Source organism: Dryobates pubescens, chromosome 2 (genome assembly GCF_014839835.1).
Source record: "Dryobates pubescens isolate bDryPub1 chromosome 2, bDryPub1.pri, whole genome shotgun sequence".
NCBI lineage: Eukaryota > Metazoa > Chordata > Aves > Piciformes > Picidae > Dryobates > Dryobates pubescens.
The window spans coordinates 9,807,273-9,822,002 of record NC_071613.1 but is presented as its reverse complement, the minus strand read 5'-3'; the positions used below and the strand labels follow the sequence as shown (position 1 = coordinate 9,822,002).

General features: G+C 46.9%; 1 protein-coding gene across 3 annotated transcripts in view; it reads left to right on the top strand.

The window, feature by feature from the left end:
* The window catches only part of CDC42BPA (CDC42 binding protein kinase alpha), a 192,699-nt gene extending 179,544 nt beyond the window's left edge, over positions 1 to 13,155 (top strand). For 2 of the 3 annotated variants that reach the window (XM_054169969.1, XM_054169978.1), the window contains 4 exons: positions 2,574 to 2,759; positions 8,060 to 8,177; positions 10,468 to 10,625; positions 12,294 to 13,155. In XM_054169969.1, the coding sequence (XP_054025944.1) occupies positions 2,574 to 2,759; positions 8,060 to 8,177; positions 10,468 to 10,625; positions 12,294 to 12,425 (594 nt within the window). In that variant the 3' untranslated portion in view covers positions 12,426 to 13,155. The remainder of the gene's footprint in view (positions 1 to 2,573; positions 2,760 to 8,059; positions 8,178 to 10,467; positions 10,626 to 12,293) is intronic. The other variant, XM_054169985.1, reaches the window with a different exon arrangement.
* Positions 13,156 to 14,730: the final 1,575 nt, after the last annotated feature.

Sequence of the window (14,730 nt, the reverse complement as noted above, 5' to 3'; positions counted from 1 at the left end):
AGGCTCAAAGTCAGATCAGATTTATAAAACATTGGAGGTTATCAGGCAGTTCTAAATTTGCATCCTTCCTTTCTTCGTGCTAAGGGCCTGACTTTGACAAGCTGGTTTGTGGGCTACCACACAAACAGAAAGCAGTTGTTGTTTGCTGTTGCCTGAACCCTAACCGGTACCTATTTGTGTTTTATTGATGTGGATGCTAAATCTGGGTCATGATCTTGTTTTGTACAATGTAGAATGCTTCCTGTTAGTATATCCCCAAACTCATTTATTGACATGTTTTTCTTCCCTAGCAGCCTGTCACCAATTAACTGGCCGTACAGTTCTGGCCTCCCTTCTGCCCTCTTGTTCCTTGAAGCCACTTTTATCGTGGATGCTCCTTTGTAGTGGAAGATCTGAAATCTGGAACTGCACTTAACTGCAGCACAGAACCACCTCTCTGTGTACATCAGATGTACAGGATTGATTATTTTTTTTTTGCTTTCACATTCTGCATGCCTAAATATTTCACATGCAAAAAGCGAGCCTTGACTGCCTTTATATTTCAACATGATGCTTCAATTTGACCTCATTATACATGAGCCATTATCCTTCCATTCTTGATGATGTGTGAAGCTTTGCTTGTTTCAAATGAGAAACTTTATAGACTAAATGAATACTTACCCATATTTGGTATTGTTTAAAGGAAAGTGGGAACCCCCTGCATGCATCTAATGGTGGGAGTCCATGGAGAAAGTTCCATGGAGGAGGATCATTTTTGAAAATGTTTCCATCTCATGGCTTTCTCACACTCATGACTGAATGTTAGCTAAATATTTTCACAGTCTGCAGCTGGCCTACTCGCTGCTTTTTAGCTCGTGGTTGTAGAGACTCCTTATTCTCCCTTATTGGCTTTTAGGAGCATTGCTGGCTTTGATGCTAGTTGTCTGTTGTGACCAGGTAACTCAGCAAGGTCTGCTTTCCTGGATCATTCCTGGAATGGGTGACTTCTTCTCCTGATACTTAGATGCTGACAAACTTCACTAATAATCAATTTAATATGTATAATGTCTTACATGCCCTAATGTGGTGGCTGATGTTTTGTTTTATCATGCAAAGTCTTATCATAACCATGTGTTAAAAAAAATATATATAAACTTTTTTAAAAGTTGGATTTTACCAGCTGAAATGAAGAGAACAATAATGTTTGATAACTGTGTATTGGGATGTGACTTAATGTTCTTCCAAACTTTAATACGTTCCACGTACAAAACAAAGTAGTGCCTTAGGCTTAGTGGAGGGGGAAGCTGGATTTTTACCATATTTTATTTTTTTAAGTCCTAATGTTTCTGATGTTGCTCAGATCTCTTTGTTGGAAGATGATGAAGTCAGTTGGACAAAGGGCAGAGGATATTAGGAGTTAGCAATTAGAAAAGGTGTTCTAATCTGCTAGCAGCTGCTGGGCAAACTCATCCCCTAGCAGGCTGCCCTGCTGCAAAAGTACAGAGGGCACAGGGAGGGAGACAGAGCCTTGAAATGTGGCCCTGGGCAGCCTGATCTGGTTGGAGGTGTTGCTGCTGACTGCAGGGGGTTGGACAAGATGACCTTTGAGGGTCTCTTCCAACCCAGTGCAATCTGTGAAACTCTCTTCCTTAAACTCTGGATTTAGATGGCTTTCAGTTACAAGAACATTTGCGTCAGCACCTTCTGTAGAGATGAGTTAGCAACAGTTTCTCTTCAATGTGCAGGGCTAGTTCTCCCCTCTCTTCCCTTATGTCACATTCTGGGTACACACTGCTCAGCTGGCCAGTTGGAAACACTGGAATTTCCCAACACTTCTGCACCTTAGCTGCTAAGGGCCCAGTCACCTGCAGCTCTGAGGCAGCGGTGCAAGGTCCCTTCATCGCCAAAGTGCAGTGGGGATTGAGTGGGTGTGCAGTGGGGGACAGGTCACCTGTCATCTGTCTACAGCAGGGTCACTTGTCCCAGTTGTCTTGGCACTAACCAGCTCACCTTCCCACACTACCTGTGTCCTCTCGTGTTGAAACACTGTTCCCTCCCATTGGAAATCCCATCTGTGTGTTGATTTTAACGGAGCCGCTGAAGTGCATGAATAACAGAAGGAAATCTCTTTGACAGTCTTTACCTTTGTGTATTCTCAGCTGTCTTTCTTCCCACACCATCTCACCTGTGCTCACCTTTCTTTGTTTGTGTTATGTCGGTTTTTAGATTGTAAGCTCCTCAAGGCAGGGAACTGATGCTTCTCAACTGTCTGTAAAGCACCTTTTACAACTGTGGTGCGCTTTGAAATATCCAATGATGATGATGATGATGATAATAATAAATATCAGAACCTATTCCCAGTGAGTTAAAAGTTTTATTTGTTTTTAATGTTTTAGCAACAGCAAGGGCAGCAGGCCCGTATGACACCGTGTAAGGAAGGTGCTCAGAGGACTGGGGGTGAAAATGTAAGAACCTGTGCAGGTTTGCTGTCTGGCTGTCCTTCAGTGTGCGACTGCTCTTGTGGACTGCTGTTGCCGATGTAACCTGTACAACCCATATCCTTCATTGCTTTCTCTCTCTGTTGTCTTTGATAGCAGCGTTCCCCTTATCAGTTCCCTCATCATCACTCCCGTCTGATCTCCTCTCCGAGCAACTTTGAGCACATCTACCACATGACTGTTAACTCAGCTGAAAAATTCCTCTCTTACGATTCCATAAACCCTGCATTTTCCCCGCCTCCACGCTCTGTCCTGGGTACTCCAGACTTTGTGACTCTGAGGGTATGAACAGCTGAGCCAGGTGTTCACTCTACTAACACTGTGTGGTTTTCCTTTTGCCTGGCTATTAACATGGGAGAAACCCCCTTGTTCACCCCCTTAACTTCCTTCTGTCCCAGGTGACTGATTTTTTTCGGCTCTCAGCTGTGGTATTTCCACAGCTCTGACAGGCCAAGAAAAAGAAATTTCTGGGCTGAACCTCTTGCTGTGAGAAGAGTGTTTTGTAATCAGCAGGAAGGCTGTGGGAATTTTGAAGGAAAAGTTGCCTGTTCCACAGTGTTCCTCCTGCAGCTGTCAGGAGCAGAATGCTGTGTACCAGGTTTCATCCAGAAAAGGTTCTGGACCTGTCCGTGCTGGGCTAAACTTTCAGACTGTTGGTGTAGGATGGAATCCTGTGGAATGCAGGAATTTTTGCACTGTAGTGTACACAGACTGAGAGAGACAAGCACGGGTTGTGCCTGGGTGTCTAGTTCAGTAAGTAAAGGTAGAACACGTAGGAAAAAGATCAGAAATAAAGGTGATGGTAACTTGCTGATCTAGATCCTCACAGTCCTGGTAGTTTGAAGCAGAGGCTGAGGTAGGATTCTGTTCTGTAGGTACCCTTCCAGTTGGAGTGTCACCAGGGGGAAGGGACGTGTTCTTTCCTTGGCTTTTTGGTGTTGCGCATCCTGGTCTGACCACGCAGGGGTTGCTAGGTCCCATAGAAATCCAAACCCATGGAAAACAGGCACACAGGTACATTCTTTGCATTGCCATTATGTCCTCTGCTGTGGTCTGCAGTTCTGCTTGGGACAGATTCACAAATGAACCAGGAGTCATCTGTGAGGTGTAGATGGGTGGGGTGGTGGCTGGTTGCTCAGGGTTTGTACAGGTCAGAGCCATGCCTGTTGCTGTAATGGAGACACTGCTGTTGCTTTCTGTGGCCCTTGGACACCCTTCAGGCCTGTGTCAAACCTTCACTGACAGGCTGCTTTGAGTGCCCTTTGATTGCTCTTCTAGATCCTTATCAGTGGGAAGGGTTTTGGATACCTACCTGCAGCCAGCACTAGATAGAATTTTAAAATATAGGTGGAAAACTAATTCTCTTGTATATGGCTGTGAAGCAACTCAGCACAGCTAAGCTTTGACTGGCCACGTGCCCATGGCCATGTGTCACTGTTGTGAAGTCCCAATTGTCACAGCCATTAACATTTTAACATTCAAACATGGAGTTGCAGCATTTTGGAAGATGTGCCCAGCACAGCATCCAGCCTGGCTTTTCTGGCAGGAGAGATGCAAACACACAAGAGTAATCCTCTATTGAAGTGCAAAAAAAAGTAGTAAGAATAATAATTAAAACAAAATTGCTAAGCTGTTTCTGTCTTAGAGGGTCATTATGGGGTCACTGAAGCTGTATTTCAGTTCTGATTTTAAGAGGCTTTTTTTAAAATCCAAGTGTACTCTAAAATGTTCTGTGTTTAACATACAGCGAGCTATCACGGGACTGTGACCCACCCTCTACCTTCCCTGTCTCCTGTGAGTAGTCTCCTTGGGATCAGTAAGGAATGCCCCCTGGTGTTTCAGACATTAACACTTAATTTTTGCTTTAGGTGCATCCCTCATCCTAATGTTGCAGGCTGCTAGCATAAATGGGACAAAACCAAAGTGGAGGTGGGCAACCTGGAGCATGGAGATCTTGTACCTGTTAGCTCCTTCAAGCACTAAAGCTTTAGTCTTGTATGAAGAAAAACGTTTGTCTCCTTGGTGGCCTGAGAGAGACTGTAAGCTGTACAGAGACCTTAGAGCTGCATTTCAGTATCTGAAGGGGACCTACAGGAAGGCTGGGGAGGGACTGTTTAGAAGGACTTGTGGTGACAGGACAAGGGGCAATGGTTTGAAACTGCAGGGGAGATTTAGGTTGGACATCAAGAGGAAGTTCTTCACTATGAGAGTGGTGAAATACTGAAACAGGTTGCCTAGGGATGTGGTTGAGGCCCTGTCCCTGGAGACATTCAAGATCAGCCTTGATGTGTCCCTGGGCAGCCTGCTCTAGTTGGAGGTGTCCCTGATGCCTGCAGGAAGGTTGCACAAGATGACCCCTCTATGCAATCTGTGAATCTGTATGGAAAACAAGGCTGTGAGGTTGGTTTCGTGTCTACCCAGCCTGCCTTTGTGTTTGGAGGTTGTAGTGTAAGAAGGGTAGCAGTGCCCCTGACGGGCCTGGGGTTCAGATGGGAGATTGGAACCGAACCAGCACAGAATCCATAGGGGAGCATAAAAATGGCCTGTTAAAGTGAGCTTCTACATTCTGTGCTGGTATATCATGGAAGAATTAACAGCTCAGTTCTGTAAGGTACTAAACAGAACACTCTTTAAACAAAAAAGAGTAACAACAGAGAACACCAAGCATCCCAAGGGACACAGAAACAATCCATTTTCTGGAGGTGGTGTAGCTGTTGACTTAGACCCCATGTGCACCTTCCCACCTCACTGCCTGAGAAGCTAAGGCTTGGTACCACTGCAGAGCTTCGCAGGGACACAGCCCACACCTGCCCAGCAGCTCCCTTCTCTGCCTGGGAGTGGGCTGCAGGGCTCTGGTGTGGGTCCTTTGGCCCTCTTTCACACTTATTAACTTGGCTCAGCAAGCAGCTTCGCTGCAGCTGATTTCTTTTTCTCGTCTCTCACCTTTGGTTCAGCAGCAGGGGATGGATTTTCTTGCTAGGATTTGAATTGTTGCTCTACACGAGGGGGTTTTGTCTCTCTCTTTAAGCAAAGCAAGCTCAGGTTTCCTTTTCCCTTTGATTTTAGCTTGCTGCATTTTGCTGCTTTGTAACTATCGCTAATAACCACCACTTATTTTCCTTTGAATCCCCTTTCTGCCTCACCTGCCTATCACTTCCAGGGGTTTTGGTCCAAAATGCCAGGGTCTCTGGCATGTGCTTATTTTATTTTATTTTATTTTTTGGAACAAAGAAGAAAGAAAGATTTGCTTTGTGGAGAAACTTTCTACAAGGAATTACATGGACTTTGCAAGCTGAGGTCATGAAAAATGAAGACGCTGTTAAATGAATCTGTTTCATGCACCCACCCATCCCCCTCCTCCCCCTGATGCCTGTCTGTTTTCTGTGCAATCACTGTGAAGGAGGGTAATTGCCTTAGTATTAAACATAAGTGTTCCCTTTGCAAAATGAACCACTCTGGGCTTATCCAAGTCCAAAAAGCTTTCCTTGCAACTCCGGTGTACCAGCCTCAGTGCACACATTGGCATGGTGCTGCCCTTGGCTTTATTCACAAGACAACACTAACTTAGGAGTTCCTCTCTGAATGATCTGGTGGAGGATGCCCCTGCTTGCTGCAGGGGTGGTTGGGCCAGATGACCTTCAGAGGTCCCTTCCAACCCACACCATTCTATGACTAATTGTCTTGGGAGCCTCCGTTGTCTGCGCACAGCCAGGAGGCTCAGACTCTTTAGCTCACATTGTTCGTTAAGAAACAGGAGCAGAAGTTTAGTATTTCATACTGCAAAGCAGGCTGGTTGTTAACATAAAAATAAAAAACACCCAAACTAAAATCCAAAAGCCCAGAAAGGAGGTAAGCAGGCAACAGAGGTGTGATCCTTACATGTTGAGCCTTTTGATGTAAATGGTGATTGAGAATAGTGCAGCAGTGAATAAAGGCAGAATTAAATGGAGCTCTTTTGTTGGGAAGGTCTCAGCTAATGTTGTTTGGTGTTTGAGACAGATCTGGGAACAGATTGGGAGATTTTAGTTCTTTGCTGTTAAAAATTAACCATTTCTAAACCACTGGGAGAAGAAAAAGCAAAAGGTTGACTTCACAGCCACCATCAAAGGGGTCTGTTACAGCAGTGGCTCTGAGGAGCATTCAAAGACTGGATTTGACAGCAGGGTGGTAATAATTGCATGATAAAGTCTGAGCTGTGTAAAATCTCCTCATTACAAAACCTCTGTTTAATTACTCATTTTAAAATACAGATAGAGAAATGGAAGCCCTGGCAGGGATGGCATCTTTGTTCTGGTCTGAAAGATCCAGAACATCCCAGCTTTAAAAAGGCATCGCAATAGCAGCTGTCCTTTTAGGTGTGGCCACTTTCTCTCAGCTAAACAAATAAATATAAATAGGGGAAAAAAAATAACAGTTGTGTTGCAGGAAGTGTTTTGTAAAGTGGAAATGAAGCACTGCTGGGAGCCACCTGCAGTTCTTTTCATGTTCTGCTTCTGTAAAGGTTCCTTAAACTTAATTCTGGTTAATGGTAATGACTTAACAGTGCACATCATGTTAGGGGCAGGATGAAATCTCATATTTAGCCGGAGGTGGAATGATGTGCTCGAGCATTAGAAAGTCCCTCTGGGCTAAGAAGCCACCTCATAATGGTCCTGCTCTGGCAGGGGTCTTGGACTTGGAAGATCTCCAGAGGTCCCTTCCAACCCCTAACATCCTGTGATGCTGTGATATGCAGAGATGGGCAAAATAAGCTGAGAAGCCATTTCCCTAAAGTCAGCTCTAGGTTAAGAGAAGCAGAAATAAAGTCTCGCAGAACTCACTTCAAAGTACTCTTTTCCCATCTTAAAGACAACTTACGTTGTTAAGGAGGTACCTTATCCAAGTAGAGAATTTGTGTTCTGCCTCTTCCCTCAGCAAAGGACCACTTCAGTTACCAGTTTAGACAAATCCCACTGGAACTCTCAGACTGCAAAACAGGAGCAGTAATCAAAGCAGGTAGACAGACAGCGGTGTGTCCTCTGGTCATCCTCTTTGGGCAGGCCGAAAACAAGAGGCAGGTTCTCACTTTAGCTCAAGCAGGGCAGGCCTGGCTTAAATGCTGTAAAATACTTCTGGAATTGCCTAAATAACTGAAGCACAGAGGGACACACCCCATGTTCACAGCTCTGTAGGAGTTATGGATTAACCTGGTTATTGTAGGCAGTCACAAGCAACAGCATCAAAGAGAGGCATTTTAATCAGATCCTTGGCAAGTGTGCTTTATGTGATACCACTTGGATACATCCACAGGAGCAGCATGAGGCTGGCATAGCCTCTTGGCAAGGGAATTCTGGAATTGTTAGACCTTCTCTTTCAGTTCTCTGCATACGTCCATGTAATTCAGCCACCTCGCTGCGGCGTTGCGTGTGCTTCCCAGTCTCTGCACTCAGCTGCAGAATTGTTGTTTTGCAAACGTTGCTGACTTGCTGCCTAGATAATTCAGCTCTGGTAAGGTTGGGGTGGAGGGGGGGGGTGGGACTTGCAAGGTGGAGTCAGCCTGAATCAATAAGTAAAGGTTGTGGTTGTGTGTGTCTGCGTTGCAGAACCTTCGGCCGCAGGAGAGCCGGACGGTGTTCAGCGGCTCTGTCAGCATCCCATCCATCACCAAATCCCGCACGGAACCAGGGCGGTCCATGAGTGCCAGCAGTGGCTTAGCAGCACGTAAGCAAACACAGCTCTGGGGCTTTGGTGGGGTCTGTGCACAGGGATGCTGGATGTGAGCCAGCAATGGGCATTTGCAGCCCAGAAGGTAAATGGCAGCCTGGGCTGCATCAAAAGCAGCATGGGCATCACTCTGCCACTCTGCTCTGCTCTGGTGAGACCTCTTCTGCAGTGCTGTGTCTGGCTCTGGGGCCTTCAACACAGGGGAGACATGCTTGTGTGGGTCCAGAGGAGGGCCACTAAGATAATCAGAATGCTGGAGTACCTCTACTGTGAAGCAAAGCTGAGACAATTGGGGCTGTTCAGCCTGGAGAAGAGAAGGCTCTGGTGAGACCTTAGAGCTCCATTTCAATATCTGAAGGGGACCTACAGGAAGGCTGGGGAGGGAGTGTTTAGAAGAGCTTGGAGTGATAGGATGAGGGGCAATGGTCTGAAACTGGAGCAGGGGAGATGTAGGTTGGACATCAGGAGGAAGTTCTGCACAATGAGAGTGGTGAAATATGGGAACAGGTTACCTAGGGATGTGGTTGAGGTCCCATCCCTGGAGACATTCAAGATCAGATTGAGTATGGGCCTGGGCAGCCTGCTTTAGTTGAAGGTGTCCCTGCTGCCTGCAGGAGGGTTGGACAAGATGCCTTTGAGGGTGCCTTCCAACCCGATGCAATCTGTGAATGTGTGAATTTTAGGGAAAGGGCTTAACTGCATTTGCCTGTCTCCCTACTGCCACTAGGCAGAATTTTCAGAGGTGATGGCTGACTCTATTCCCATTGAGAGCACACACAGTATTTTAATCTTGCCTTCAAAGGAGCACTTGTGAGAGTCCCACAGCTGGAATTCATCAAGTTTTAAAACCAACATGAGAATTTAAATTACATTCTTACCCCTGGGACTGCTTTGCTGCTGCTGAAGTGTTTGAAATCAGTGGCAGGTGGTTCACAAGCTCCATGGTTATTAACTTTGTTGCTGAACTGAGTAGAGCTTTTTATGCCTCTCTTGCTGCTGGTGCAAACAGAAAGCAATGGAAAGCTGGCTATGGGTATGGAACAGTTGAATTGCATTGCAAACACCTTTCCTAGTACTGCTGTGCCACTGCTGAGTGCCAGAGTCAGCACAGTGGCCTGTGTTGAGACCAGGCAAATGACTGAATAATAGAATGTGTGAATCACAGAATGCTAGGTTGGAAGGCACCCCAGGGATCACCTGGTCCAACCTTTCTAAGTGATGGTGTGGTTGAAATGAGCTGGCCCAGCACCCTGTCAAGCTGTGTTAAAACTGTCCAGTGTAGGGGAATCCACTGCTTCCCTGGAGAGGTGATTCCCTTATCTGGCTATTCTCATGGGGAAACATTTTCTTCTGCAGTCCCAGAATCACAGAGCAGGATTCCCCTAGGACAGGTCACACAGGAACACATCCAGGCAGGTTTTGAATGTCTCCAGAGAAGGAGACTCTGCAATCTGTCCGGGAAGCCTGTTCCAGTGCTCTAGCACCAATACAGTGAAAAAGCTTTTCCTTATGTTCATGTGGAACCTCCTCTGTCCTCCCTGCCCCTTGTCCTATCATTTGCCATCACTGAGCAGGAATGTGATCACCCCTCAGGCTCTTCTTCTCCAAGTTGAAGAGCCCCAGCTCCCTCAGCCCGGCCTCAGCAGGGAGATATTCCACTCCCTTCAGCATCTTTGTGGCTCTGTGCTGGACTTTCTCAAGCAAGTCCCTGAGGTCCTTCTTGAACTGAGGGACCCAGAACTGGACACAATTGTCCAGATGCAGTCTCACCAGGGCAGAGTAGAGGGGCAGGAGAACCTCTCTGGCCCTACTAACCACACCCCTACTAATCCACTCCAGGATGCCATTGGCCTTCTTGGCCAGAAGGGCACATCAGAACTCTCCCCAGGAGTAAGGTGCAGAGGCAAGACTGGTGTCCCAAGTCATGTAGGTGTTTTCCCTTTCTCATGGCGCACACAGCATTTGCTGCACATTAGCAGCTGCTTGCAGAAGTCGTGTGTCTACTGGCACAGCCCGGCCACCCCTGGGAAAGAGGTCACTCAGCTGGGCTGCCTCCACAGCAGTTTCTACAGCTGCTGACTTTGTAGTGTGTGCCTGTGCCAGCTAAAGTGTGTCCATGCTGGCATGCCAAGGGAGGGGGCAGGAGAACTGCAGCTGGCATCAGGCAAGATAAAAGCCTACAAAGCCTGCAAGCCATGAGCTGAGCATCTTTGGACACTGAGCATCTTGGGATGTGCTGGAGGAGAGCAGCAGCAGGGCAGCAGCTGAATTCCTGACTGTGTTGCAGGATCGTCTGCACAGAATGGCAGTGCCCTGAGGAGGGAGTTCTCGGGAGGCAGCTACGGAGCGAAGCGGCAGCCCATGGCCTCGCCCTCAGATGGGTCCCTGTCCTCTGGTGGCCTAGACCAAGGCAGCGATGCACCAACAAGGGACTATGAGAGAGAGGTGAGTGACAGAAGACAAGAGGAGACAGTCACAATGTGTGGGTAAAGATGAGGAAGTCAAATTCTGTTGTGGGTTTGGCTACAAGTTTAGGGGTTGCTGACTATGGAAATTTGGATTTTTTTTTTTGTATTCCAAACTAACCTGGAAAAAAGACTGAGTCAGCTCTGTTCCTGGGGTGACCATGCAGAAAACTCCCTGCACTCTTTCCCTGTGTGGGTAGTGAGGCTCCCAAAAATAGTGGCCCAGTTGAAAAGCAGTTTGTTAGTGGAGTGGTGATATTCCTTCTGCCCCTAACTTGCCAAGACTCTTAAGCTATCTTAGCAACCATTTCACAGGAGACATTTTGTGCCTGAAGCTAACAAGGTAATTTAGGAATTGTCATCTAATAATGTCACTTGGAGCAGAAACTGGGTTTAATAATTTATGTTCTGTGCAGAACAAGACTGTCTTTGTGATAGAACTTCAGTGCTAAACTCAGTCCCTCTGATCAAGAATTGTTATACATGGGAAGGTTCAATCTTAAAGTGGCCAGCAGGTCAAGGGAGGTGATTCTCCCCCTCTTCTCCACTCTGGTGAGACTCCACTTGGAGTACTGCATTCAGTTCTGGAACCCATAAAACAGGAAGTACCTGGATGTGCTGGAACATGTCCAGAGAAGGGCCATGAGGATGATCAGAGGACTGGAGCTCCTCTGCTGAGGACAGGCTGAGAGACTTGGAGTTACTCAGTCTAGAGGGGAGAAGGCTCTGAGGAAATCTTAATGTGGCCTTCCAGTATCTGAAGGGGGCTACAAGAAAGCTGGGGAGGGACTTTTGAGGGTGTCACATAGTCACAGGACTGTGGGGAATGGAGCAAAACTAGAAGTGGATAGATTCAGATGTTAGAAAAAAGTTCTTCTCCATGAGGGTGGTTGGACACTGGCGCAGGTTGCCCAGAGAGGTGGTGGAAGCCTCATTCCCGGAGGTTTTCGCGGCCAGGCTGGATGTGGCTGTGAGCAACCTGCTCTAGTGTGAGGTGTGTTTGTCCATGGCAGGAATGTTGGGATCCTTGGGGTCCCTTCCAATCCTGACAATTCTATGATTCAAATTTCCTCAGCTCCTTTTAATTGCAAGGAGTGAGGAGAGCTCACATAGGTGCTGCATCTGTCTTTTCAGCTGAAGCTGGAATGTGGCTGTCAGCCCAAACTCCAGCCGAGATACAGTTGCATTCTGCTGTACTCTGGAAGATGCACCTGGAGGAACTTGATTAGGATGCTTTGAATTAAATGCTGGGAGTGATACAGAAGAGGTAGCTGTGGTGAAGCTGGCCCCATCAAGATTGCTCAGCTCAGTGCAGGAGCCATTGTGGCTTCACAGGCATCACAAAGCTGCACATTCTGCTGAGGCCCTTGGCAACAAGCAGATTGCAAGGATCCCACAGGTGCTTACTCAGGATCAGTTGTGCCTGCTGGAAACAGTGGTCTGACTGCTTACTCTTAAGTTTCTCTGGACCAGGAAATTCTGTGTAAAAAAAAAATATTCCCTAGAATTTTCCCCAGGGTATTTGGACACAAGAGAAATACTTGGTGGCCTTTAAATCTAGTCCCCTGTTGTTCAGACACCCTCAGTCTCTTTTAGAAACTTGCTGTCCTGTTATTTACTGTTGTTCTTCTGTGTCTTTGGGCTGCAGGACTCTGACTCTCCAAGACATTCTACTGCATCAAACAGCTCCAACCTCAGCAGCCCTCCCAGCCCAGTTTCTCCTCACAAGACCAAGAGCCTCTCCCTGGAGAGCTCTGACCACGTGAGTTGGGACTCATGAACTGCTTCAGCATTCAGATTTGACATCACAGCAGCTCGCTACCCCCATGGCTGTCCCCTTCACTTGCTCCAGTTCTCACCTTCATCATCCTAACCTCCAATCCCTGTCTGACAGTGATCTGGGAGCGTGGGGTACAGAGGAAGGTTAAAGCTGGTCACCTGCAGCACCGTTCGGCACTGCCTCACCCTTCCCTTCCCCACATTTGACAGCAGCAAAGGAGCAAAGCTTAGGGTGTTGGTAAATATCAGATGCTGTAGACTTTGTATTAGCATTGGTTTCCTTTTTGTGGTTACAGCTGCTTCATTTTTAAAGACATATTTATCCCACCTCCTCCTCCACCTCCCCACACACACACACCTTCCACTTCCCAAAAAGTAGCTTCTGTAGACTGGCTCAGTATCAAGAAGAGAAAATTCAGAGGGATTTTGTTTTGTTTTCCTACACTAGTTCATTGTACTGTACAAAAGTAGCACAGAGACCCCTTCCCCCTCTCCCCACCCAGCTTCCTCAGCACGGGGAACCATCAGTACATGTCAGAGGCACATAAAAAAACAAAGCTTTCCAAGCCACCACGTTTGAATGTTAATCTGATTGTCGCCAGCAAATCCTTATCGATGAAGAGGATGCAATATTTTACTACTACAGGACAGAGTTTAAATGAGTATGCAGATGTTAGAGGTTAAAATAGGTTATGTATATATTCAAAGAGAAGAAAAAAAAAACAAAAACAAAGAAAAAGAAAAAAGGGGGGGAAAAAAGAGCATTGTGTATGCAGCAGAAGATGGATGCTTATTTAAGTGAGCCTTTAATTTAAGATTTGTGTTGTCCCTGTTTTCATGCTTGGTAAAAAGACAGACTTGGGAGGCCTGGCCTTCTTGAAACCTTTTGCAGGAAAGATGTTTCCTGTGGCTGGGAGAGGTCCCTGCAGTGCTTCTGCAATGTTTCTTTCTTGCTGGCAGTAGCGTAACTGAAGCTGTTCGTTCCTGCTTTCACGTTCACCCCCCCATCCCGTGCCACAATGACGACAATTGGAAGGCAAACCCCCTGCGCGCCCCCCCAACCCCTCCCCCGCCCCCCCAAGCAAGGGCATCAGGCAGCCAGGTGGTGCCCTGGTTTCTTGTTTGTCAGCTGTGCAGCTGAGGAGCCTTCCAGCAAACTACAGTAGAGGTCCTTAAGGCAGCAAGGGAGCTCACCACGGCAGGGTTCAGCAGGGAAACTGCCTCCTGGGTCAGCCTCTCACCAGGTTTAACTCGGAGGGGAGCAGTCTTCCACACCTCCTTGACCATCCGTAACCAGAAAACTGTTAACTTTTGTTACCAAATACTAGTTGCTAATACACATCAGCCAAATGAGTGCCCTTAGCCTGAGGCCAGCCCCGGCAGGCTGCGCTGTCACTGTAGCAACGAAGAACCTTGATGACTGACCTCACACTGTTCACACTGTGGTAGTCAAAGACACCTACTCACAACTGCCATGCTGGCAAGGTTGGTTTTCCTCTCCCTTCCTGCCCGGACTGTGGGTTTGTGCAATTTGCAGTTGTTTTTTATGTGCTCAACCTGCTGTTTGGTTCCACCTGCAGTTCAGGTTGGAGGGCGGAAGGTATCGCAGCAGAAGGCAGAGCCCACTTGAAGTTGCAGAAAAAAGCAGAAAAGCTGAAGCTGGTCAAGCAGTCAACAGAATAAAGTAAGAGAGACTGATGTGCAAATGGCTGGCACGAGGGAAATGTCCCCTGGCAGGTTGGGAGTGTGTTCAGATGAGCCTCTCTTATCAGTTCCTGGCTTTATGTTCTGACCATCTTCAAACATATCAAAGGGCTTTTTGTATTTAGAATAGTGGGTTTGTGGGGTTTGGGAAACTTGTTATGGCTCTTATTAAACCATTCTGTGTTCTTGCAGTCAGCAGTCCATAGTGCTTCACCCACATAGAGCAGTTGGGAGTTTCCCAGTTTCTGTCTTCCCTAATAGAAGTTCTAGGTAAGTCCAACCCATGTCCAGTGGTTTCCAGGCAGGAGCTAAATAAGAATTACACAGAATCAACTCCAGCCACTGACTCATGCTGGGTCTCTAGGGAAGATTTCTCTTTCACTCTGAATCAAGAGGCTCGTCCAGGTTTAAATTCATTCAGTGTTACTTTGGGACAGGAATTCAGGCAATTTTATTTTTTCAAGGTGAGCTTATCAAAAGCCTGTCTCTCTTTCTCTCTCTCCCTCTCTCTCCTGTGTGGGTTGTTCAGAGTAGCAGACTGGCTGTGTTTTTCATTTTTTTTCACTTCAAAGCTCTCACATTTGCAAGCCTGGCATTTAATA